Source organism: Seriola dumerili, unplaced genomic scaffold, assembly GCF_002260705.1.
Source record: "Seriola dumerili isolate Sdu_G_001 unplaced genomic scaffold, Sdu_1.0 BDQW01000230.1, whole genome shotgun sequence".
Classification (NCBI taxonomy): Eukaryota; Metazoa; Chordata; class Actinopteri; order Carangiformes; family Carangidae; genus Seriola; species Seriola dumerili.
In genome coordinates this window covers 3,192,843-3,218,005 of record NW_019174485.1, presented here as the reverse complement: position 1 = coordinate 3,218,005, position 25,163 = coordinate 3,192,843, and the positions used below count along the sequence as shown (strand labels likewise).

At 39.3% G+C, this 25,163-nt stretch overlaps 1 protein-coding gene across 2 annotated transcripts; it reads left to right on the top strand.

Moving 5' to 3' along the window:
• The first annotated feature begins 1,301 nt into the window (after nucleotides 1-1,301).
• Nucleotides 1,302-12,091, top strand: xpnpep1 (X-prolyl aminopeptidase 1). Of its 2 annotated transcripts, none has more exons than XM_022755685.1 (20): nucleotides 1,302-1,448; nucleotides 2,636-2,760; nucleotides 3,122-3,185; nucleotides 3,802-3,906; nucleotides 4,368-4,460; nucleotides 4,798-4,941; nucleotides 5,208-5,303; nucleotides 6,221-6,302; nucleotides 7,154-7,364; nucleotides 7,974-8,063; nucleotides 8,192-8,242; nucleotides 8,606-8,664; nucleotides 9,053-9,130; nucleotides 9,240-9,311; nucleotides 9,493-9,553; nucleotides 9,715-9,784; nucleotides 10,455-10,628; nucleotides 11,047-11,123; nucleotides 11,422-11,520; nucleotides 11,796-12,091. In XM_022755685.1, exons 2-20 carry the CDS (start codon nucleotides 2,644-2,646, stop codon nucleotides 11,913-11,915), a joined length of 1,863 nt encoding a protein of 620 aa, XP_022611406.1. In that variant the 5' UTR covers nucleotides 1,302-1,448; nucleotides 2,636-2,643; the 3' UTR covers nucleotides 11,916-12,091. The 2 variants fall into 2 exon arrangements, with proteins under 2 accessions (XP_022611406.1, XP_022611405.1); XM_022755684.1 differs by lacking the exon at nucleotides 1,302-1,448 and adding an exon at nucleotides 2,097-2,322.
• Nucleotides 12,092-25,163: the final 13,072 nt, after the last annotated feature.

The following is a 25,163-nucleotide window of genomic DNA, read 5'->3' as shown; positions in this document are numbered from 1 at the left end:
TAGCAGAGCAGTAATACTGTGAACATTCATATCAAACTTTGGTACATCTAATTTGACATTCTTTAAAAAAGGGTTTGCAAATAGTAACTAATGACTTTTGTTAAAAGGTTCTTAAACCATTTTCTAATGCTGTGTAGGCCAGTTGTGAGCCCTTACATTTTCGTCTGCCAAAATCTTGTTTACTGTTTTTCATCCTCCTCTAGAACCCTTACTTGGTCTCTTGAGCTCTTAGTTTATTAGGTAGGCGGCTCCAATTGATTGACCTTTGACGTTTTGGAAAAGTGCTACAGAGCAGCTGGACGTAAACCCATTTATTTACAACTTATTATGATTTGTAACAAATAACACAATTATTGTGAAAACCCTAATCCTACTTAGGGCTTAATCTACATACATATATATATATATATATATATATTAAAAAACTATTCATTAAAACATATAAACCTTTATAATGAAAAGTGATACATCTAGGTAGGGAAAAATCAACTCATTGACACCACTAAATGTTCTTATGGAGCCCTAAAACTAATGAAAGACTGTAAAAGGTTCTCAAATTGGTTAAATGTAATTGGTCAATAAACAAAACAGATAAATAATTAAAATGGTGTGTAAAAATACATGTAAAGCTTTATATTGCAAGTGCAGGAAATATTAATGGTCCATACATTGTAGGAAACAAAACCTAATGATTAAATGTGAACCAAGACATAAATAAATGAATATTCAAAAACAGGGAAACCAATGAGTTAAATAATAATAATGAAACGGCCTGGTAAAAGACAAATAGAGGACGAAAATATTCAAATTTTTATTACTTTTGTCAACTGATTGTTGGGGTTGTTGGCTGACTGATGGCCTAAAGAAAAGTGTTAAGTTAATTCCTTTTACATTCCATTATAATTATTTAACTAATTGTACTATTTATTGGTGTATTCAGTTATATTTTTGACTTACCTGATACCTTTTAAACCCTCTTCTCAGTTTCAAGGAGCCATATCCCAACAGTAATGTTGGGCTGCTGCACACAGGACAGTGTTGTGATTTTTCACCTGGAATATTAAATAGTTTATGTGTGATTATTCTTTGTATAAAGTCGAACATTAAAAGCAGTGGTATGCAGTTTATGAATAATCATTCTTTGTATACACTGGGATATTAAAATTGTGATGTATCTTTTATGTATGATTGTTTTCTTTGTATACGGTAGCAGTAATGTATCTTTTATGTAAGATTATTTTCTTTGTGTATGATTACTCACAGAAAAAGAGGCGAGTCTGGATCCCTCTGCGTCTACTGGAAGAAACTGCAGTCACGTGACCGCAAACGTCAACAACGAAATGGCAGCCTCCTGTTTTGTAAATTAACACAAGGTCCAAGCTGGTAAAGGAGCGCTTCGTTTTCTCCCTTTAACCCCAAGAGTCACATTTCCAAGGCGAAACCACCGGGTGTGTATTCAGCATTTCGCAGGCTGCATGTGGGGGGACTTGAACGTTAGCTATCGGCGTTTTGGGGAGCTAACGTCTCCTGGCTGCACGGAGCGACACAGAGGGATGTTGACTGTTTTCAGCCGAGGGGAAACGGCTGGTCTTCCCATGCCTGTCTCTGTTGTTCGTTAACAAAGCTGACAAAAAAGCGTTTACATAGAGCTGTAAAACTGGCGGAATGGACTAGCAACTTTACAAACATCCCACCGTCGTGTTACCACACCCACTACTAAATGCAACGCCACACGTTGAATCAATTAGTTATTGTGTGTAATGGTTGGCCTGTTGATAACAATGATCTGTGATTTATAAAAATGCCCGTCCATTTAAACAACAAGCTGTGTGGTATTATAGTTTTTTTTTTTGTTTTTTTTTTTAGAAAACCAGAAGCAAATGTTACATTTCTTTGTGGCTACTTAGCTAGCTAGTTAGTCAAACCTTATATACCCCCGATTGCTCTAAAGAACAACTTGTAAACAACAATCGCATGCGGAGCGTTTAGCCAATAGGAGAGCTCATCGATGAGGAAGACTGCAATGTGATTGGTCGGTTTGTGGCTGATGTGGCGATTTTACGCCATTCAGAGGCTGTGGACAGTGACAGTGAATTCACCACTGCGCGATGTTGTCTCAGCTTTGTCAAGTTATTGCAGTTGAAATAGGTCAATTGCATTATTCTTTTAATATTTAACCCTGGCTCCTGTGACAGTTGCTTAATCAGCATGTTACAGCAGGTTACACATCCAGGTGTGCACTGTGACTTTGAGCTCCACGTTGATAGTCAGGCTCTTTCCAACTCCAGGCACCTGAAGTCTACATGGCTTCTCAAAAGTCAGGTAATCTCTGGATAATTAGTGTGGGTTTGAAACTATTAATGACTGTGGGAATGTCTTGGTGCTTTTTGCTTAAATGGTTGGGTTGCCTTTAATTGCCGTTGCCGCTTTTGCAGATTAAACAGATTATTTTCATATCATAAAATGTCTGTAACACTGTCTGCACTTGTTCTAGCTCAGCAGCCTTTATCTTAACTTCTTGGATTCAACATCTTGCATTTTATTGCGTTAGAAAAAGCGTGGTATCAAATAACATCAGCCTATTTGAATTTTATGGTCATTTTAAAGCATGCCATCATTCTTTGTCCTGATTCAGACACAGCCATGTCTCCAAAGATCACTGGAGAGCTGCTCAGGCAGCTTCGCCAGGCGATGAGGAATTGCAAATACTTCTCTGAACCTATACAGGCCTACATCGTCCCCTCTGGAGATGCCCACCAGGTAAGTTAAACCACACAAAAAAACATAACATACATTTCCTGTATTAATACATGTTTCTATGATTAAACAAACTGAACTGTAAACAAAGGCATGCATGCATGCATGCATACGACGTGTCGGATTTGCTGCTCCTGTCTGTCTTACTTCATGTGTGTGTTGATTCACTTCTGATGGTCCTCGTCTGACCTTCACAATTAATTGTAGCCCTCTACCCACTGCTCCTCCCTTTTCCCTCTCCATGCACAAGACGTGATGTGAGAAGAGCAGCAAAGGTGGCATTCAAAATGGCTGACTGGTTGATGGCCACTTTACACTGATTGTTAATGAGGCCGATCTCTGCCTTTCTCTCTTTGCCTCTCAGAGCGAATACATTGCACCATGTGACTGCAGACGTGAATTTATCTGTGGATTTAATGGCTCAGCAGGTATGTTTTGCTTGTGTGTGAGTGGAAATGATATTTTAAAGTTAAATGAGTCATCTCGGGTTCAAATCTTAGTTGGGCAGACTAGAAGCCAAGATCTAATTTCCATTGTGGAAAAAACCTGCAACAATGTGATAAACAAACTTGCAGAGATAATCAAACTTTTATTCTATTGTGTCCTATTCAGGGTAAGCCACCCAGATACTGACGCATCTCGTCTCAGATTCAATTTAACTCTTACTCAATAGTTTCTATGACGTTAGCAGAGATGGCCTACTTTTGTAATAAAAAACCCTTGGAAAACTGACACCCCTAACATCAGTTTAAAAGAAGCGGATCTTACTCAATCTCAGACCGTTCAATGCTGTAATTTCAGAAGCATAACACTGAGTATGTTTCTTCTTAGAACTAATTAAATAACTTTGGACGCAGTGTTTTACTTTATAAACACAGCTGACACATCAGACAGTTAACAGGCAGTAATAGACTAGTGTATCACCATCCCAGGATCAATGCAAATTTCCTGCATGCTTTCATGATCTACCATTGTACAAACTGGATCCAGCAAAGCATTTGTGAGTGGAAATGTCAAATTTGCTTTGTGTGTTGTGATGTGTAGGTACAGCCATCGTCACAGAGCAGTATGCTGCAATGTGGACCGACGGGCGATACTTCCTCCAGGCCAGCCAGCAGATGGACAACAACTGGACCCTCATGAAGATGGGTAATGTCCTACTTGGTGTCTCTTTTTGTACAAGATGAATGTACTACCTGCCTCTTGGAAATGTTGTGTAAGCTGATTGTATTGTTAAGCTCCACTTTTTTCATTTTTAAAAGTTGTGGTTATTTTTGGTAATACTTTTGAGTGCTTGCTCATATTATCACAGATTTACACTACACACTTTTGTATTGAAGTCACTCTTTATACATAACACAAATGCTAAGTACTCTCAGCATCAAACTGTTGTCAGAGTACCGAATATGAGGCGTGAATCACAGCTAGACTCTTGATGTGACTTGAGAGAGAAAATCAAATGTTTTGTTTTGCCAAGCAAGGTTAACCTTTTTATGTCTACGCTGCCTGAAGACAAAAAGAACTGTTAGTGCTGTATTTTCCACAGTGGTATGAGTCAGGCTTAAAGTACATCTCTGTGTGATAAATGTGTTTTTTATCATCATATTTAGGACTGAAAGAGACACCCTCTCAGGAGGACTGGCTGATCAGCGTCCTGCCAGAGAACTCTAAAGTGGGAGTCGATCCTTGGATCATCGCTGCCGGTAGGTTACAGTAAACATTTCCCTCTCAGCACAGTGGATCAGCATCATTAGAAAGTCAGCACACACAGTGACATTACAGTAAGAGCAGCATGAACACTGTGCCCCTTGTATACAGCAGGAAATTTGCTCAGTACATTTTGCTAGTTTAAAATGTGCAGTATGAAAATATAAATTGTAAAATAAATATTCATAAGCTGTCAGACAAGTGCTCTCATGGTGTGGTGCTGATGTTGCATCTCCTCATCAGACACATCGGTTCTCTTGTTGTCAACAGAATGTTTGTGTTTTTAACCAGTGCTTGTGCATCTTAATACAATCCTCTGATGTTTTGTTTCAGATCAGTGGAAGAACATGTCCAAGGCGCTGACCAGTGCAGGCCACTCTCTGGTGGCCGTGCAGGATAACCTGATCGATGCGGTTTGGACAGACCGCCCAAAAAGACCCAGCACACAGCTCCGCACCCTGGGATTAGACTACACTGGTCAGTGCCCCACTGCCCGAACAGCATTATTACATACATGCTAATTAGGGGTTTGTTTGAGAGATACAGAGATGTTAAAATCATCCCATGTGAACATTAACACCATTATTTTCTTCTAATTTTTTGAATTATCTTATTGCGAGGAGAAGTGCTTTCCTTAATTTGAATTCTGTTCATTCCTTTACCTTTGTTTTCTTTAGTTCAAAAACCGTTTTTTGAGGAGTGTGAATTCACTGTCATGACATGTTGGTGCTGTCTACCTGTAGGTATGTCCTGGCAAGACAAGATCACCACATTGCGAGCCAAGATGACAGAGAGGAAGATCAGCTGGTTTGTTGCCACGGCATTGGACGAGATTGCATGTACGGTTCATTTTCATCATCAATTATTATTTATTTATTTATTTACTCTACAAATGAAGACATGATGATATAATAATATAATAATAATATTTTTTAAGTCAGGTACATTTACTAGGAACTTCAGAATTGTACCTAACTGCAGTACTTGAGTAAATTAACTTTGTCACTTTCCAAATGAATTTTCAACAATTCACCCTTTAAAATCTCTGACATATCTTTTTAATTGAACTGGACAACAAACTTGATATTGTTTTTGTTCTGATCTGTTTTTTATAACCAAAAGAGAAATCTTAACCTTGTGACAAGAGTGCAGTTTATTGAGCTCAGGACTATGAGTGGAGTTATAAACTGAGGGCCAAATATTGTAGCTAGAGTTTGTCGCATTAGGTTTTAGCAGTTTTTAGTTATTAGTGTAAAACAAGCAGCAGACTCTCCGTCACTTCTGTTACGTAAGTCCGTTTCGATACATGATCACGATCCAAGGACCCAGGGATACACGGGTGTCCCTCTAGATGCCTGTTTGAGCACCTTGTTCACCGTGCCTAATGAGCTCTTGTTTCTGATTGTTTGGTCTGAGAGCTTGTGTTAATTAGAGGAATGCTGATTTTGATTGTCATCAAGTAGCATTTAGACGAGAGAGTTTCAATGGGCATTAGACTGAAGGGGATTTGCTGAGGCATCTACAGAGGATGAGTGACAGTCTAATAATAACACTGATATTTAACACCAAACAACATGCATGGAGGTTTGAGATGAGAAATACACTATTCGAAATGTCAAATCATGTTGAAATGGCTCAAAATAGGACAGATGAAGTGGCTGCTGACATTGTCACTGTCATGAATGAAACAGTTGTTTTTCTTTATTATCATTACCTGTTATTAAAATGTAATCTTCTATTATTTCCTTTTTCTCAGGGCTTTTTAACCTTCGTGGTGCCGACATCGAGTACAACCCAGTTTTCTTTGCATATACCATTGTGGGAATGAACACATTAAGGTAATGGAATATAACACAACACAGTTGATCAGTAAACTATTCATTATCTTATCTCTATATCTCAATATCCAAGAAAGTGTTTTGGCACAAACACAGCTCTAAATGTCATACACACAGTCCAATAAATACAATATTACAGTGTAGAAATTACTAGTAAAATAGTAATAAAAGTGTGCTGCTTTTTGACCAAAAGTAACATATTTATAACTCTAAAGTGTAATATTTACATTATTCTTTTTGGGGTTTTTTTACATTTAGTTTTAGGGGTTAATTAAAACTCTTACATTTAATTTTATCCTTACTGACACTGAAGAGACCTTAGAACATTTAAACATCGAATTTATCAAAATTTGTTGACACCACCAAACCTCTTGATCACAGGCTTCTAACAGTCATGTGAAGTAGTTGATTACAGACAACAGATATCAATGAGTAAAGATTTGACAAAGGCAGAAGAAGATAGCAGGGATGAAAAGTATATAGTGTAGTATTACTATATAGTATTAAATTAATATTAATTTGAAGCACTATATAGTGCTTCAAATTAATATTAATTTATATTTTCACTAGCTGTTTATGAACTTTCAAGAGCATTTTGTTTACATGATCACCTTTTAAATTCATTACTATACCATGACCTCTGTTTACATGGTAACTAATCTTCAAAATATGATATTCGCACAAATAAAGCAAAAACCAAATTTGCTGTCATACATTTTTAAGTAGGAAATTGTTTACAAAACCCATTGAGGCAGATATAATCCTAGTAATACATTAAAGCCACCAAAGTTTTTTTTTTTTTTTTTAACCTGAATTTACCTCCTTACTGACCAGCTCCTTCCTCCCTGCAGGCTTTTTGTGGACCTAAAGCGCCTTTCTGATCCCGCTTTGAGAGACCATCTGCAGCTGGACTCTCCCAGCAAGCCTGAGCTGAGCATCCAGACCTTCCCGTACGAGTCGGTCTACACTGAGCTCCAGGCCATCTGCGCTGCACTCGGCCCCAAGGACAAAGTGTGGATCTGTGACAAAGCCAGCTGTGCTCTCACACAGGTCATCCCCAAGGTGAGAGAGCAGACACACGAAGCAGTAGCATTTAGAAGACAGTTAATTGTCTCTGGTGGTCACGACAGTGGACATAAAAATAGCTTTATTGTGTCTCGATTGTCTTTTTCCTCATTCATAAATTTGACTGTACTCTCCAAGTATGAAAAACTGCTACATATCAGATCTCATTATCTGTATCTTTCCCAAATTACGTACGTTCTCACTAAAAACCTGTATTGCAGGATTTAAAATTTCAGAGATTTCCATCTCAGTGTTATGGATATTATAATAATTATAATAGTGTGAATGCCACTTGTCATGAACAGAAACATGAAATGCATCCTTGAACCAGACACATTCTGTTGTATTTTGATATCCAGTTGAATCTTGACTCTTCCGCATATGAAAATATTCACCAGTTAATTTACTGAACCATTGAATTATCAGCATTTCTTAAACATTTGGATGATCAGTATTCATTCTCTTGGCTTTGACAGTAGGCACAATGCACAAAATATTTGTCACAGTAATAGTAAGTCATGGTAAACATATTTCACTGTTAAATTTATATCAAGGTAACATCAACTACTCTTACAATTGCAAATGTTTCCGCTTGATCGATTTCAGGCCCACAGGACTCCAATTCCCTACACCCCACTCTGCCTCGCCAAGGCTGTGAAGAATGCCACTGAGATTCAAGGCATGAAAATGGCCCACGTAAGAACCTTTGAGCCTGATATTTGCAGTGCTTAGCTTTTATTCAGTTTATGACATTGTTGTAAACTGTCTTGTTAACCTCATAAAAAAAAAATTAATATTCACTTTCTTCTTCTGTTTACCAACAGATCAAGGATGCGGTTGCCCTTTGTGAACTCTTTGCTTGGTTGGAAAAGGAGGTATTTTGTTTTATTTTTTTCTTGTCTGTGTTCACAGGGGTTTGAATGGAAAATTAAACAAGTCTTTGAGAAAGTGGATATTTGTATTGATAGAGCAACAGATTATTTTCCTACATAAATGATTAATTGATCATAATTTTCATTCACCATATTATTTTAATTATTGACCAATTCAGTTTTCTGTTCTTATATTATAGGAATGTACAGTACTAGTCAAAAGTCTGATTTGAACAGTTACTGGAATGCACTAAAACTTTAATCAGTGTTGGAATCGTGATTTCAGACGGATGTCGCTCGGCTTGAATTTGAACTATAACCCTCTTTGTGCAACTTGGTGCTGCGGTTATTGTTGTTGTTTTATAGATTCCAAAAGGCACTGTGACAGAGATCTCTGCTGCTGATAAGGCTGAAGAACTACGCAGGTGTGTTTATCTTTCTTATTCTCTTTTTTTTCTGCCACGTTGATTGTCCTCATTTGGCTGATGAGCATTTCCAGTTTTACTTCGCGACAGCTTTCATGCTTGACATGATGAGTTTGGAAGATGCTGTTTATATGCTTTCATAGTGACTACTCCGGAGTATTAGCTCCCCCTGCTGCACATGGAAGTGACACAAAATGTCTACTGAAGGCCTTAAAATTAAGATTATTCTGTCAGTGTGCTGCCTTTTAGAGTATCGTTCCATCCTTCTAAAAGTGTAATATTTATTTATTTTTAACTTTAACAATTCCGTCACATGTTAACATTTATTTTTTTTAAGACATCCCGTGTGAGAGTGCTGCTTTTCTTATGGATCTTGTTTCTTTTTCAGTCAACAGAAAGATTTTGTCGGCCTCAGTTTCCCCACAATCTCCAGCGTTGGTCCAAATGGAGCAATCATACATTACAGGTCAGCTGGCGAAAGACACAAATTTATGTAACTGTATTTTCTTTTTTTTGTTGTTCTTTAAAAATAGTTAATAATGCTTTATCCTATGTCTTTCTTCTGTTTCCTTTAGACCACTGCCTGAAACCAACAGAACCCTCACCATGAATGAAGTTTACCTGATCGACTCTGGAGCTCAATTTGTGTAAACAAGATCATTCTAATACACAGCAAATGCATGTAGCTCAACCAGTGGTGTCTAGTATTAGTAAGACTTACATGTCTTAATTCAGACAGTCATCGAGAACGCAGACAACATAGGAATGGTTGTGTTTTCTTGCACAGCACAAAGAAATACATCTGCATCTGTATTCTGTCTTTGGCAGTGATGGAACCACAGACGTCACACGCACCATGCACTTTGGGACACCATCTGCTTTTGAGAAGGTACATTTTAATTTTAATCCGAGTTTGAATTATTTTTATTGTCACCATGTACAAACTAAACCTTAGAACCACTGCAGTGTCATTATACATTGACTGAATCCATCCCAAACCTTGATTTTCTTTAGTGTATCACATCGTTTGCTCTCTGTTTCTTGCTCTAGGAATGCTTTACCTATGTACTGAAGGGCCACATAGCTGTCAGTGCTGCTGTTTTCCCCAATGGAACAAAAGGTGCCCCCTCTCTTTTGACATAAGGCTGATCTTACACTGCACGTACCATACCAGTTCAATGCACCCAATATGTTTGTGTGTGTATGTGTTTCTTGAGTATTTCCTTCTGTATTGTGTTGACGATAAATCTTTTATTGTCACTCTCAGACAAAAAAAAAAAATACTCATCCGTAAACCTGTTGTTCAAAATTAATGAAGCCTTCATTTTGGTGAATCAGTTCCTAGTCATGTGTAGTCAGAAATTTGCTGTCACGCCCAGGGAGGACTGGAGAATTTCTGCTGAAATCGGAGAGACACAGTGGGCTATTTTTAAACCTCAAGCAAATATAATTCCACCTACAGTGAACTTGACATTTTAATTGTGGCATTTACATGAGGCCAGTCAGACTGAAAATGCAGCATCAAGATACGGCATGTCAGAAAGTTTCAGTAGAATTGTGATATGGTTTCTGTGCATTACATCTGATGGAGGGAAACGGGGTAAATCATAGCTCTCCCACTTGATCGCATGGTGAACAAAAGATGACTTATTTGTACATTCATGCATTCATTTTCACAGGCTAACACGTGGACAAATACACTCAGTTTTACATTTAGGCACATTTAGACTTGTGTTTTTATTGCGTATTGCATTGTGATTGCTAGCTCTAAACTTCCATGCTCTCCCTAGGCCACCTGTTGGATTCATTTGCCCGTGCTGCCCTGTGGGAGTCGGGGCTGGACTACCTTCATGGTACAGGCCACGGCGTGGGCTGCTTCCTCAACGTCCACGAGGGGCCCTGCGGCATCAGCTACAAGACCTTCGCCGATGAACCTCTGGAGGCCGGCATGATCGTCAGTGATGGTACGGCAGGGTTTGGCGGGGGTTGATAAACGGCAATTTAAAATAGTCAGGTCAGTGAAAGTTATGCATTAGTGACATAAAAGCAGGTTGTAATTAAATACCTTAGAGAGGTCTCAGTAGTGTCACATATTGGCTTCTGGCTGCAGTGCAGGAATGAACAACAAACTGCTTCTGTTGATTTTCTTCTTCAATATGTAACAGCCAAACCCGTAGATAAGACACGTTAAGGCAGCTAAAGATACTGTCCTTCCTTTGTCAAAGTCACATGTAACCCTTAAGCATTTCAGTTTTCTGTTATGTTGGAACCAGAGTACTAGAAATTTGTGAGTGTGGATGGAGCTCTCCAAGACAGGAAGCGGTAGTCCTAGTGGAAGTCCTAAATCTTCATCTAATTTCTTGTCTCTTTTTTTTTTCCTAGAACCTGGGTACTATGAAGATGGGTCTTTCGGCATTCGCCTGGAAAATGTGGTCCTTGTTGTACCAGCTAAGCCCAAAGTAGGTCTTTAAACCAGAGGGGAATTAGACAGAAGGAGTGCTCACACTGTAAAGCTATAGAATTTGATTACTCTGCTTCTCAAGTTGTATATATAACACATTTTACTCACAATCAACATGTTCTAATAATCAATGTTTAAAAGCTGTGATACTCCTTTGCTTGATCAGTTGTATATAAGTTGCAATGTTTTGATAAGGAAACGTGTGTGTGTGTGTGTGTGTGTGTGTGTGTGTGTGTGTGTGTGTGTGTGTGTGTGTGTGTGTGCGTGCTCATGTGCGTGCTCATGTGCGTGCGCAGTACAACTACAGAAACAGAGGGAGTCTGACATTTGAGCCCCTCACTCTGGTCCCTATCCAAGTCAAGATGATGAACACAGAGCTGCTCACTCAGAAGGAGGTGAGGAATATCCACCAAGATATTAATCAAAGAAAAATTCACTCTTATGAAATTTAAAATTCATCTCAAAAGATTTTTTATTGGTAATGTGATAAACACTTGAAATACAACAACACTTGAATGCAGCCTACTTTACATTCTGTTGGTAAAATAGTAACCGTTTAGCTTAAGATGACCTATCAATATTTGATGATATTTCCATCTATTCCTAGTACATTATTTGCTACTTAAACACAGTCTTTTCACAATTTGACCCTCACTTCACTGTCCTGCAGCGCGACTGGGTGAACGAGTACCACAGGCAGTGCCGGGAGGTGGTTGGAGCAGAGCTTGAGAGGCAGGGCAGGAAGGAGGCACTGGAGTGGCTGGTCAGAGAGAGCCAGCCAATCGTCTGAGGACTGACTCTTTTGCAATCCAATCATGTTTTCAAAGGAGTACTTTACGATCGATTGCTCTGCAGTGATAATCGTTTGTATTTTCCTCATCTTTCTCTGTGTCTCACACTCGGCTTCTTTTTGTAAAGCACATCGTATCAGCAGTTTTATTAAAGATCAATGAAAATCAAGAAACACTTGCATGGCTTTGATGTTTTGTGTCTCAAAATAATGAAAAGTTTCATATGACACTCTCATGTCAGCGTGTAAATCCTGCATTTCTGAGGTTATCCTGTGAGGTTTTGTAAACTAAAATGGTGTGAAAAGTACAAAGTCCTTTTTATATGAAGTAAAAAAATTAAATTGCAATTATGAAGTTTGCATATGACAAAAAAAAGTATGTATTTAAATACTATCCTAATATGCATTCAAAGAGATGGCTAAAAGTGCCTCCTAATATGTTGCCAAACACACACTAAGTTATCAGGCCTTTGTAATCAACAGTATTAATCCTGTGCTTGATTTTAGCATCTTTCAAATGAAGTCCTGCATGCACCTCTGTTGCCTGGAAATGTTGTGAAATGCTGCGCTGGGCCTAAGAGCTGTGCTGCACCTTAGTCCAGTGACATCAAGACAGGTATTTTCCTTACAGCGTCAAATTCCACTGGACCGTCCTCTATCGGATACACATCCTTGTTTGCTCTTGATCCCACCCACATTTTTTCGTCCTCAGAAACAGAATCAAAGCAGCAACTTCAAACTGTTTATTCAAACTACTCTGGAGTAGAAATGCTGAGAAACTCTGGACTTCCTTGTTATATAGTACACTTCAAGGTTTTAAAGGGGTACACCAGTGATTAAAGATTGTACTCTCACTGATTGATTGAAACGAAGTCATGGCCAAAATATCTTGAATTTTAGTCCCTAGTATAGGTCATACTTGTAAAGCTGTGGATTCTGCATTCCCTATCATGCAACTTGACTGCAATATTGACCTCCTTGCCTGATAAACTCCCACATATTTCAAACTTCATCATGACTGCATATAACACAGGCTTTCTGTTCCAGATTTGTAGTCTCCAACCCTCTGCCTGGGTAACCCTAATGGCATTGCTGTGGCATAATTTATTGGGCTTCACAAGCTCCTCCAGAGCCCAGGAAGACATTATACAACTAGGCGTACTCCCAATGACGTGTGAACTGAACTTGATGTGTAAAATCGCTAGAGCGCCCCTGTAATGGCCCTACACATGGTGACGTAGTTTAACTTTTGATAGACACAGCTGCAGGGCTTAAACCTCAGACATTCAGACTGAAAACAAGTGGCGCTACACCCCTCCCACCCCTACAGCCTAACTCTTCACCTCCCTCTAAAGCTGCATGTAAAATATCGGAGGGTCCAGGATGACGCCACTGTTTGGATCACTGGCGTACTCTTGAAACGACAGGGGCAGCGACAGTGCAGTTTGCTCCTCTGTTCTCTGTGGGACTTTAATCCTCCCCTCCTCCTCCTCCTCCTTCACCCCTACAGGCAGCGGGTTGCTGTAGATGTAATAGATCCTGGAGTTGTCCTTTGCTGCCTCCGGTTTCCTGAAGAAGGCAAGAGGGTTGATGAAGCTGGTCGACCTCTTCACTGCTTTAACTGCGACAGGGTCCGTCGGCTCCCCTCGGGTCACTGCACTCTCATACACATGGGCTCGCTTTGACTGCCTGATGAAGAAGATGGTACTAATTGCACTAATGAATTCAATGTCATTTCACATTGCTGCACTCTTTCTGAATTCACAGTAGCTTTTAAGACTCAGCAGCTCAATCACTCATTGGTAAAGTAAAAGTTTTTCTCTGAATCTTATATAAATCATTACACAGGGTATGATGAAGCTATCTCATAATGATATTAAACCAGAATCTCCACCTACACAGAAACAAACATACATCCATGGATCCTAATAAAGGCGAGAAAAGCAGGTCATACACGAGAATTTACGGCGCTAATTCTTTCAAGTATCAAAACAAGGAAACTGGTATCTGATCTTCACCTGGTGCGGTTGTAGCAGACGGTGATGCAGTAGAGGCCGGTGATGGTGAGGATACACAAAGCCAGAGCAATGATGACAATGTTGAACACCTTGAACTCTGCGTCGAAGAAAAAACACAAATGTTTCACTTAGAAGAACCAAGGAAGCGTCATTCATTCAGATAAATTGGATGATGACATGCTAAACAATGTTAGTGAGTGAGCAAAGAGCTGCTCTTAAGTAGAAAACAACAGTTCAACAGTTTGGCAGGAAGACCTGAGTTTACAAGAAACGTCTCCTTTGATTGCAGTGTCTCTGTGAACTGAAAGAAACTTAACTGACATAACGCACCAAACAGAGCTGTGTTCATCTCCTCGTCATGCAGACCTAAAGCTGCGGTCCTGTTCAGATGGAGGCTGTCTGCTGTCATTGCTCGCTCCTCTTGGGCTCCACTCATGTTGCTGCCATCGGCATCCAAAAACATGGACGGAAGGCTGAGCTTCAAGCCTCTTCTCACTGGTTTCAAAAGAAACTGGGGCCATGTGACTCAAACAGCTTGACTCAGTTGCTGTGGAGACACCCCCTCTTTTGCTCTTTTGTCACCCCTCAGTTCGAGTACACCACACACCCCCCCCCTCCCCGAACCCTTGCCCCCCTCTGCTACTCCCCTTGTTTACTGCTCATTATTCTGTGCAGCTTTTTTTTTGTGGGGGGGTGGGAGGGGAGGGCATTGAGGGGAAGGAGTTGTTGGGCCTTTTATACTCTAAGTGGTGACCCAAAACAGAGAGTTTGCAGGCTCTCAGCTTGCTAAGACCACCAGTGAAAATGTGTGAGAGGAAACAAATGGGAATAGTTTTAGGGTTACTGTACAGTGTTTTCATAACTATTTGCTCTTAAAGCGATGTAAAATGCTATCCTCTTATATCAGATGCTTTCTGTGAGACAGATGAAAGATCATTTCTGTAGGTTTGTTGCCTTCAGTTATCACTGTTATGTAATGTATGGAAGTGAAAATCAAATCTCACAAAATATAATAAATGAGTAAATCCTTAAATCCTTAACCAAGGACTTGGGACTGCAAAGCCTAAACTTAGAGAGACTTAGTTTCAGTGAGACTCTTCATTGTATCGTAGCCAGCATCCCAACCTTTGGGGTCATGACCTTTGAAAGGAAGCATGTCCACTGGGGACCCCTTGCATATACCGTATCTATGCATTGCAAACAGCTCAACCAAAGATATTCATATGTGTAGTTTTTAGAAGTATCTTCTACCTAACTATCCAGAATATCATAGAAAATAGCCAAGATTAGAAAAAAACGTCAGAAAATAAATGGAAGCACTAATTTAATTTATCCAAATAACAATCATATCATGTGCCACAAATTTCTGGTCATGCTGCTGTATTTTTACACCTGCCGTCTTTAAGTTTATTATCTATTTATTTAGTTTTATATTTGTTTTTATGTGATTTGAAGACAGGAGTAAAGTGAACCAAATGCCCCAAATCAGGAAGCCAGAACCAGATCCACCGGCCAATATTTCCAAAGAGCTACCAGAACCAAAGCCAGCAAAAAGGCAACAAAGACAGCATTCTCCTTTCTCCTTATGCCTCACTTCACTCACAGCACCATGGGAGTTATTATGCAATTAGTTGAGCATCTAATTAAAGGGGTTTTGTTTTTCTGTTTGACAAGTCGAGGCTGCAGTAGAGAGTGACCTTTCTTTGGCTGGAGTTAGCCCACATGATTCACAATGCGTGCTGTAAGCCATAGGTAGCCTATCACAAGGAGAGTATATAAATCCACTTAGTGTACTGCTTTTCAATGCAATGCGTGTGATCTTCTACTTTCAATTATTTATTCAGTCTAATTTGAACCAATGTAGTGTACATTCTCCAGTACTTATTTACACTGCTGTTGGAGTAAGCTGCAGGTTAATTGGTTGAGTTTTCTGGTCATCAAAGATGATGGCCTCTTAAACCAAGCTATTAAAGTGCATTTTTATCATTCTTATTTGGCACCTGCTACAAACATATTTAGATGGATAGATAGATTTAGAGTATTTCTGGATGTGGCAGGACTCAGAGTTGTATTTAAAGAGAACAGGGAGAGAGAACATGTGAGGCTGTGTCAAACCTGTTGTAGAACAGGTTGAACTCATTGGCCTTGTCCACATCGCCTGATGTTGCTTGGCTGTTCTTCTCTTTATAGCCAGTGATGGTCCTCATCCCCTTCCACACCTCTCTGGTGTTGTTGTGCTGCAGCTTCCTCTCTGCTTTCCTTTTGTAGTCCTCCTTCACCTGCTTTAATCTCCTCTTCAGCTCATGTTGCACACACCTGGTTTTTCATGCTACATGAAATCCCAGTGCCCGGCCAAAAAATACAGTCTGACTCATGTGAAAGCTCTGAGTCAACACCGGAGCAACATGAATCACAGCAGAGCGTAAAATCCAAGATCTCTGTCCTGTCTGCCACTAAATCTGTGACTGACATTCTCATCAAAAGGTCCAGCGACACACCGGACATGGCAGAAGAGGGCGAAAATTCCCTGTCTCACATCTCTCTGGAGGCTGAGGAAGTTGCGTCTGATATTCTTCATGACTTTGAATATGTTCCTGGATGCAGCGAGAAAAGCTGCTCATCAAGACATCATTTTAATATGAGGTTAATTTTTGACAAAGTGAGTTTTCTCCAGTTCATTGTGAGACGAGGTTGACAGCTTGTTTGACAAACTAAGCCAGCAAGAGAAACCTGCAACACATGTCAGCAAAACACTGGTTGGTCGATAAAGCATATGATCATCTGATGCCCGGCCAGATATATCAAATTCCCTCTGTTTCAATGGAGAAATGTCTTTCTGATTCTGTCATCTCCGAACACAAGACGAAAGAAAAACTTGATTTTACTGGAGGGGATCTTTAAATAAAAACAATACTAAAAATTAACTAGAATTACTGCCTTGCGTTTGTCCTCATCTGCCACTCGACTAGTTTCAATTTATATCAGTTTATCCGGAGTCATACAGAGTATTAACCATTAGTGTGAAATTTTTGCTGAACTTGACCTTTGACCACCAAAATTGAATCGGTTTGTCCATGTGAATGTTTGTACCAAATTTCAAGAAATTCCCTCAAGCCACTACAGAGATATTGTGTTCACAAGGCCAAAATCTTGTTTTGTGAAGTCACCTTGACCTTTGACCTTTGACCAATATCTAATCTGTTCACCCTTGAGTCCAAGTCGACATTTGTGCCAACTTTGAAGAATTTCCTGCAAGGTGTTACTGAGATGTCATGTCATGCGTGTTGTCAAATTACTGAAGATGTTTTCTGAATTTGCAGCGCGTTTATTTATTTGCATGTGTTTTTTTTAAGTTGCAGTGCGTTGAGCTCTGAGGGCCACCGTACTATTCAATGTAATTAGAGAATAGTTAGCTGGTGTATGCAAGTGGTCACACACTTTAAGGTACACTAACAAGCCGTATTTTGTATCAAATTAGACAAAACTAGAAATAATATGTTTTCTTTATTTGACAGCAAACAAACACACTTCTTAGAAAACATACTTCAAAATTATGCTGTAATTAGAAACTGCATAATTATACAAAATACTGAAAAATAATGAAAATATTGACTTTAAACGGCTCCCGTTGATGCTCTTTAGCTATTTCCATGACTGAATGAACAATCACTCTCAAGCTGCCTCCACCTTTCACACATTATAACAGCTATTCAACAGAAAAAGCCTGGTCTGCAACAACTATATCCTCCACTAGGTGTCAGACCTCACCCTTGTGACTGTACCTCAGTCTATCATCAACATGACCCAGTCAAGGACGACTCCTTCGCTGAGATTGACTGATTAGGAAATAAGCCATGACACAAAGGCTGAAATATCTGTTTATTAACCTCCTGAATGTCTTCAAAGTCTGTTTAACTTTCACATCCATCCTGCATCTTTGCAGAGTTAAGCTGTTTTGATTTAAGGGGCATGTGGGTGGCATTAAGTTGGTATGGTTTATTTGAGCAGACTAGTATGCATAAACTGACTCTGTCTGTGGCCGCTATCATGGGAATGAGACAGCCAATATTCCCAGCTGAGTGTTTTTCAGGTTTACCCAGAACTAAAATATTAACCCTGTGGAGAAAATTACAGCTTTTATCATGATGGTTAATCAGTTGCTAGGATGGGAGAAACAATAATAATTGCATTTTCTCCTTATCCTGTTTTTTGTTTCTTTACTTTCCCTTTTCCACAGGTTTTTATTGAACATACTCACCAAGAGTAATTTGAACCATTATTATAGTATATTACAGTTTTGATATTGGTTAAGATTTAATGACAATTATTTTCTAATAATACCCCCATACTAACTGATGATACCATTTTAATGTTTGTTTTACGCTATTAAAGTTTTTTTTTTTTTTAAGCAATCACAGTTAATCATTGGGGCAAAAAACAGCATAATGCAAAAAATATATCTTAACAAGGATTATATTAATAAAACAGAATCCTTAAATTAAATATATAAAATTATAAATAAAATCCTCAAACAGATGACAATATGTCTTATATTACAAAAAATCAACCATTGACTCGATCGACTCGCCTCCAGTTTGTGCAATGAAACATGTTCCTTGTATTATTTCATTTGAGTAGGCCGCTGTATATTATGTTAGGATGCAACCTTGCACAATCTTAGCCCTTGCCACATCCAGCAGTGCTTGCATTTAGGGGGGCGGACAGAAATTAAGTATTGAGGAGGGAAAGTATTCATACTGTTTATATAACGGGAACCTTCATGATGTGCTGCCGCGTTAAATAAAAATGTATCTGTGAGTGTGTCAGCTTTAGGAAACACAGTGAATAAAATATTTAATGTCAGTCTTAATGCTTACCCACAGTTTCACAGCCCATCCACAGCCGACACCTCATGCATCACTGAAACACGCTCTTAATATGATGTCTCATGACTTTTACTAACTCTCTCCCATATGCACCCATAAGATCCCTTATCAGGCGGAATCGGCATTTTGTGTTTTACATTTAGGTTTTACGTATTTCATCGTTTTTCTATCCACAGCAGCTTACAGTGACTAAGCAGGTGAGATTGTGATGTCTTACTCAGTGAATAGTTATTAGACACTCTGGCTAGTTCCCAACATACTCACGATAAGTCACTATTTCCTTCACTCATTTCCTCACCCTCTTCCTCTTTCCTCTCCCCTGTTTTGGCCTCTGTGTTATCCTCTGTTGGTTCCAAATGTGATATTAATTGAAAAAAGTTGGCATCTGTCCGACAAAACCATTGATCGCCCACTATTTTGGCTTCCTGTAATGGTATCACAAGGCCTTGGTCGACCATATAAATGCTTTTACAGAGAGGATCCATCAAGGGTAACATTTTATGCTGTGGGCTTTTCAAAAGATTCCTTTATTTCATATTTACTTTGACTCATAGAAATGCAGTAAACTGAATCAATCAACTCTCCTATAATCTTCCCCAAACCCTCCCCACTCTCTCCGACTGGCCAGTGAATTCCAGACCATCCCTCATCGCCTGGCCTCACCCTCTGGTCCACTCTACTCCTCTGCCTCCCCCTCTTTATGTTTATACAGAGGCTGGTGGGGAATTAGCGTTCTGGCGTGATCCATTTGTTCTGATGTGGTTCAGCGGGAAGGTTCAGCCTTGATTTATTACACTTGTCAGTTAAACTTCTGGAGGTACATTTTAAGACACAAAGAGTGGGTACCGTATGTTGGTTCTGTTTTTGTCTCTCTCTGATTTTATGGATCAGTTTTTGTCACAGTGATCATGCCACTGAGTGAGTGACTTCTGTACACAATGAAATACTCTCTGTTGATGTTTCATACATACAGTACAGTACATAGGAGATATGACAAATACATACAGGAAAATGCAAGATTGTTATTGTAAGGGCCCATATTCTGTAGTTTGAATAACTTGTCTTGAAATACACCATCACATCACATCAGTTCAACAGCCTGTATCAATTTCAATTCTATTTCCTGTATTTCACCCAGATAATCCTGTATGAATACTCTTTTCCAGGGAACCCTGGGTACATATATTAAATAAAAACAATAAAAGGACAAATCACAACATATCAAACAGTAGCCTGCACAGTCTCTTGATCAAGTGCACTGGTGAAAATTCCTGAAACGAGAAATTACACTAATGTTGGCGGAAGTCTGTGAAAAGGCTGAATGTGAGAGAAAATTATTCGTCCTGACGGATGTTGGAATGATCTGCTCTCTTGGCAGCTTGAAGGTAAAAGATATCTTGGCAATGAGGAGAAGAGAGAACGACGTGTGTTGGATTTATAGCGTCAGAGACAGGAGACATCAAGGAGCTGTGAGAAGTCAGACGTCGCGTAAATGTGTGTGATTTAACAATTCCTGCTGTCATCACCGCTCTGTCCAATTAGACTCGAACACAGGGTAGTGTGGCCCTCAGTAGACAGCTGTGAAACTTTACCAAGTAGCATCATAAAGAGGCTTGTACATGGTGTATGACCCATAAAACATGCTAATGTGCTACTTCCTCCTCTCTGTCTGACCCTTGACCCCCATACTGTACTACACAGGAAATGTGCTCGGAGCCAGATTAAGTTCAGTTTATTTAAAAATCGCTGCTAACAAACACAATTCAGGGCAAGAAGCAACAACACCATGAAGGAAAACATTACTGGGCCAGAGTCTGTGTCTGTGTGTGTATGTCCTGGTGTAATTGTGTCTTGTGTGTACTATAGCAGAAAGCATCGCTATTTAAGCTCATATGGTCTCCCCATACTGACCTGAAGATTTACAGCAGAGATTTACTCTCCAGTATGTATTTTTTCCTTTTTTATCATGAACAGTATAGCCCATCTGTAATCCCTTAATAATTAACAATATCTTTTAAAGGGTTTTGAAAATCTCTATTTCAAATCAGGGGTTCACTGCTCCTGAGCCTGTATGGCTCCTGGTGCAGCCAAAGGTTTGCTAAAGATGTAGTAACTCCTCCGGCTCGGCTTTAGCTTGTGTCAGTGTGAGTGGGAGAATGAGCAAAGGCCTGCTGGCAGACATGACAAAGTACTGTATGTTTCTATATGTTTTTCATTATGTAAAAATGTGCTTTTTAAAAATCTGAATTATTAAAACAATCAAGAAAATTACGTTTATCAGTGGTTTGAAAATACATTTTAATTGTACAACAGGTTTTAGTTTCTTTCGAAGGTCTTAAACCTGTGTTAATCAATAATTTTGATATTACTGTAACGGCAGACGCACACACACACAGGTGTTTTCAATTACCCCTGGCTGATTAGATCTCTGCTGGGCATTGCTATGCTGGACATTAGGTCACCACAGTTAATGCTCCAACAGAATGATATAAGGTGTAACTGTATGTGTAACAAAGTAAGTTTTAGAGGTCGCAACTTGAAAAAAGTTTCAAGTTTGCATGAATCCCAGGGACTTTATGAATCTGCTTCATAAATGCACAGAAACGAGAGTGACAATGAAAGAGACGGGAGGGAAATACCAGAAAGAACCAGGGTTTCTGGTGAGTTCTTAGTTCAGTCAGAGGCTGAGCTGAACACAAACACATTATACGCTACACTACACTCAGTGCGTCTGATGCTAGCTTGCTAACTAGCTCGACTAACGTCTGTACAGTTGGTACATTGGCTGTTTTTGGTGAAGCTGTCAAATTCACGTGAATGGCAAAATTTAAATTTGCTTCACTTTCTGTCTGAACACACATGAAGAGCTCTAATCAGGCAGATAAGTGAAAACACCTGTGTGTAGTGTTGGTCACTGACTGTTTTAGTTTTATACAGACTTGTGTATGGGTCTCTCTTGTTTACTATCAAAACCAAACGAGCTCTGATAAACCAACAGTATACTTCCTGCCTAACTACTTAAGTAAAAAAAAGTTAGCTATTAGCTAAACATATCAACATATCGACACATTATATTTTAATAGATACAGTAGCCACCGATTCCACAACAGTCACCTGTTTTTTGTTCATAGTAGAATTCCAACAAACCTGTCAAGCTCACTTTGTTTGCAGTCACTGTGTCCAGCTATTGTTAATTGAGAAACAGCCTTAATGTGGCAACTATTAAAACTGTCATGTTTCTATATTTCTGTTGAGGGACACACATTAGCTGCATCCTCATAGCCTTTCCCAGATCTGTACTACATGCACAGAGATGAATGTATGAGAAGCAAACAAAGCATAATTTCAAATAATTAAAAAAAAAAAAAAAAAACGCTGAACTCTGTTTATCTTGTGTGTAAATATGATCTAGTGAGCTAGAGTAAGCTGACATCATTTTCTTTGCTGGCAATAATACCTAAAAAAAAATCCTTATAATCCCACAGGAGTGTCTTATCTTCTTAAACTACCACCTGTAATTTCACATCTGTCACTCAAATCAGGAACCATAACAAACCACGCTATTATAACTTAACGCTAAGGAGCAGGATGGTTCATCCCCCGCAGCTCCGTGCGCAGTTTCAGCCGGGCTCTGTGCACCGTTGGCTGGACACCAAGAGCTTGTTGCACCCCTGAGTATATCCAGGCCTAGTCTTCTGCTTGCCAGTAGTAAATACAGTTTGGCAAATGGGCCTTGAAAGTTTTGTGTGGGAACTGCAACGCACTTGCTGGAGGTTTTTGACATCTCCACACAGATTCTGTGTCTGGGGTTTATTTTAGGCTGGGACAGTCATCCGCAAGGGGTTATTGTCGGGAAAAGGAGGAAATTCAGCATCTAACCATGACGAGACATCACTCAATTAGTTGTTTTTGGAGTGAATGAATTTAAGTGAATTGAAAGGGAAGGAAAGGTCAGCAAATATTTACAGAGCACTGTTGCTGAGAGCTAAAAGAATAACAGCTGAGATGGGATTGGAGAAATTTTTTTTATTGTAACTGTCCATGGACCCTCATCTGTGTGGACCTGTCAAAAAAAATCATAAGGGACTACACATCTTTTTCAAAATGGTCAGAAATTGCCTTTTGCAGTAAAAAACATAAACTCTTGTGCAGCAGATTCATTTTGCACACTGTAGGTCATTCAATAAACTTGTGCTTGTGTATATTTTGCCTTCAGGGGGCCATAGCTCAGGTGGTCGAGCAGGGTGGCTGCTGATCCCTGTGTAAAACCTATGCCAAATCAAATATGTGGATGGTGGTCTGCTGTGGTGACCCCTCACAGGAGCAGCTGAAAGACAATAACAACGACTTATGTTTCTCCTTCATGCAGTAGCAGAAAAAAAAAAAATCCTACTGTTTCACTAAAACGCTACGTTTGTCAAAATTCTTTTCTCAGAAAGTCATTAGAGGTGACAGTTAAATAGATTTCACCCAAAATAATTTCCCCATGGGTGCATGCATCTGAAACCCCTGGAGAATTTGATTCAAGGTCACACTCTAATAAGTTCTCAACAGAAGTCACCACTGAGAAATACAGGTTTCTTAATTCATAATGTTGTTAAAAGGCTACACGACATGACAGTAACGGGTTCAAACAGGACTGAAACTGCTCTTCGAAAGGTCAACAATGATCCACCATTTCAAATTACTGAGGGAGGTTTAATAACAGCCTGTTCAAATCTAAGAGAGCAGGGAGGAGTTTATTTGAAGATTATTTTATTTATTGGCAAGGTCATCATTCATCACATCATGCCACTTGCTTTAATTTGCACAAGGTTAAAATTAGTAAAAACATAAAAAGTTCCCATAAACACAGACCACCTACTGTCTCTCCTCTACACAGCGAGGGGAGGGGGAGGGGGATTGCAACATTGCTTCACTTCAGCCTCAAAAACAACATTACAATATAAATATCCTGTCAGTCTAATAGACTGGGGTTAAAGGTGTTAAGGTGACTGATGATCGCAATTGTTGGGGGGGGGGGGTTGGTCTGTTTATAGGGCAGTGAAAAGACTATATTAAAAAAAGAGGAAGTTTGTAAGAAAAATGCATGTTTGATCAAGTAAATCAGACTAAAATGTATTTATGACACAACCACTGCTGTGTCTGCAGTAATACCATACACATGAGAAGGTGCTGCTACCTGTATCCTTCATCAGGGTATTAGAAACCTTTTTTGCTTTTTTACTATTCAACTCTTTAAACGTGAACTGAGAACAGAATCTTGGTTTATAAAGTTAAAAGGTCATGAATGTCAAAAAATATGTTGTATTCATCATATTTCCAAAACATTGGCAAGACTTTGAACTGAAAGAGGTGACAGTTTAATGAGTTTATCCAGACAGTATTTGTGTGGTCTTTTGCAACACACACACAAACACAAACAGAAGTTTGAAGTTCTCAGTAAACCTTCATTTCAATGAAAAAAGAAAATACTCCAGCACTATGTTGAATATGTGCATGTACTATGTGGATGCACTTGTCCACATGTTGAATGCTTGTACACACTCACAGACTTGGGTCTGTGTGTGTGTGTGTGTGTGTGTGTGTGTGTGTGTGTGTGTGTGTGTGTGTGTGTGTGCACCTTGCAGGGTCCCAATGAGTCAATTCTGTTATCTGAACAAAACCCATCAGACATCTATTTATCTTGGTTTGTGTGTCAAAGCAGACTGGGGAGTCTTAGTTAAACAGTTTCTTCAAAACAATCTCCTCCTGCTAAAGCTGCTGTTGGCCAGAAGATGTCTGAAGTGGCTGCAGAGGGGAACTGAGGCCAAAGAGCCTTTCTCTGGAGATGAGAGGAGTAAAAGACAACATTAGGGAAATATTTAACTACTGGAGATACGCTCATGTCAGTAAGATTTTTTAGATGTTGATTATGTAGAAAAAATAGATCTGGTATGTGTGAAAAAGGACAGCGACATTTCCTGATTGGGATGGTTCTCTCTTTACTTTTTACTTTTTTCTCGTCTTTACTTTTTTCGTAACTTTTCCTCTTGTAACTTTTATCTCTACACTTCACCCTATCATCTCTACAGTAGGCTACACATCTATTGCATTTGGCAGCAGTGTGTTAATCAAGCCTGCCCAGGCTGGGGCAGCCTCTGTCATCCACCTCCAAACGCAACTACTATCTGCAGTCCATCAAGTCAAACCAGGTTATCCATTTTTTAACAGCACCCAGATGAGATAAGGAACTTCTGGAAAAGCAGTGCTGGAAAGTGTACAGTGATGGTGTCACTCGATGAAGTAACAATCCAAATAACATTAGGGTAGATTGTATTTAGATTAACGAGTCATTTATCATG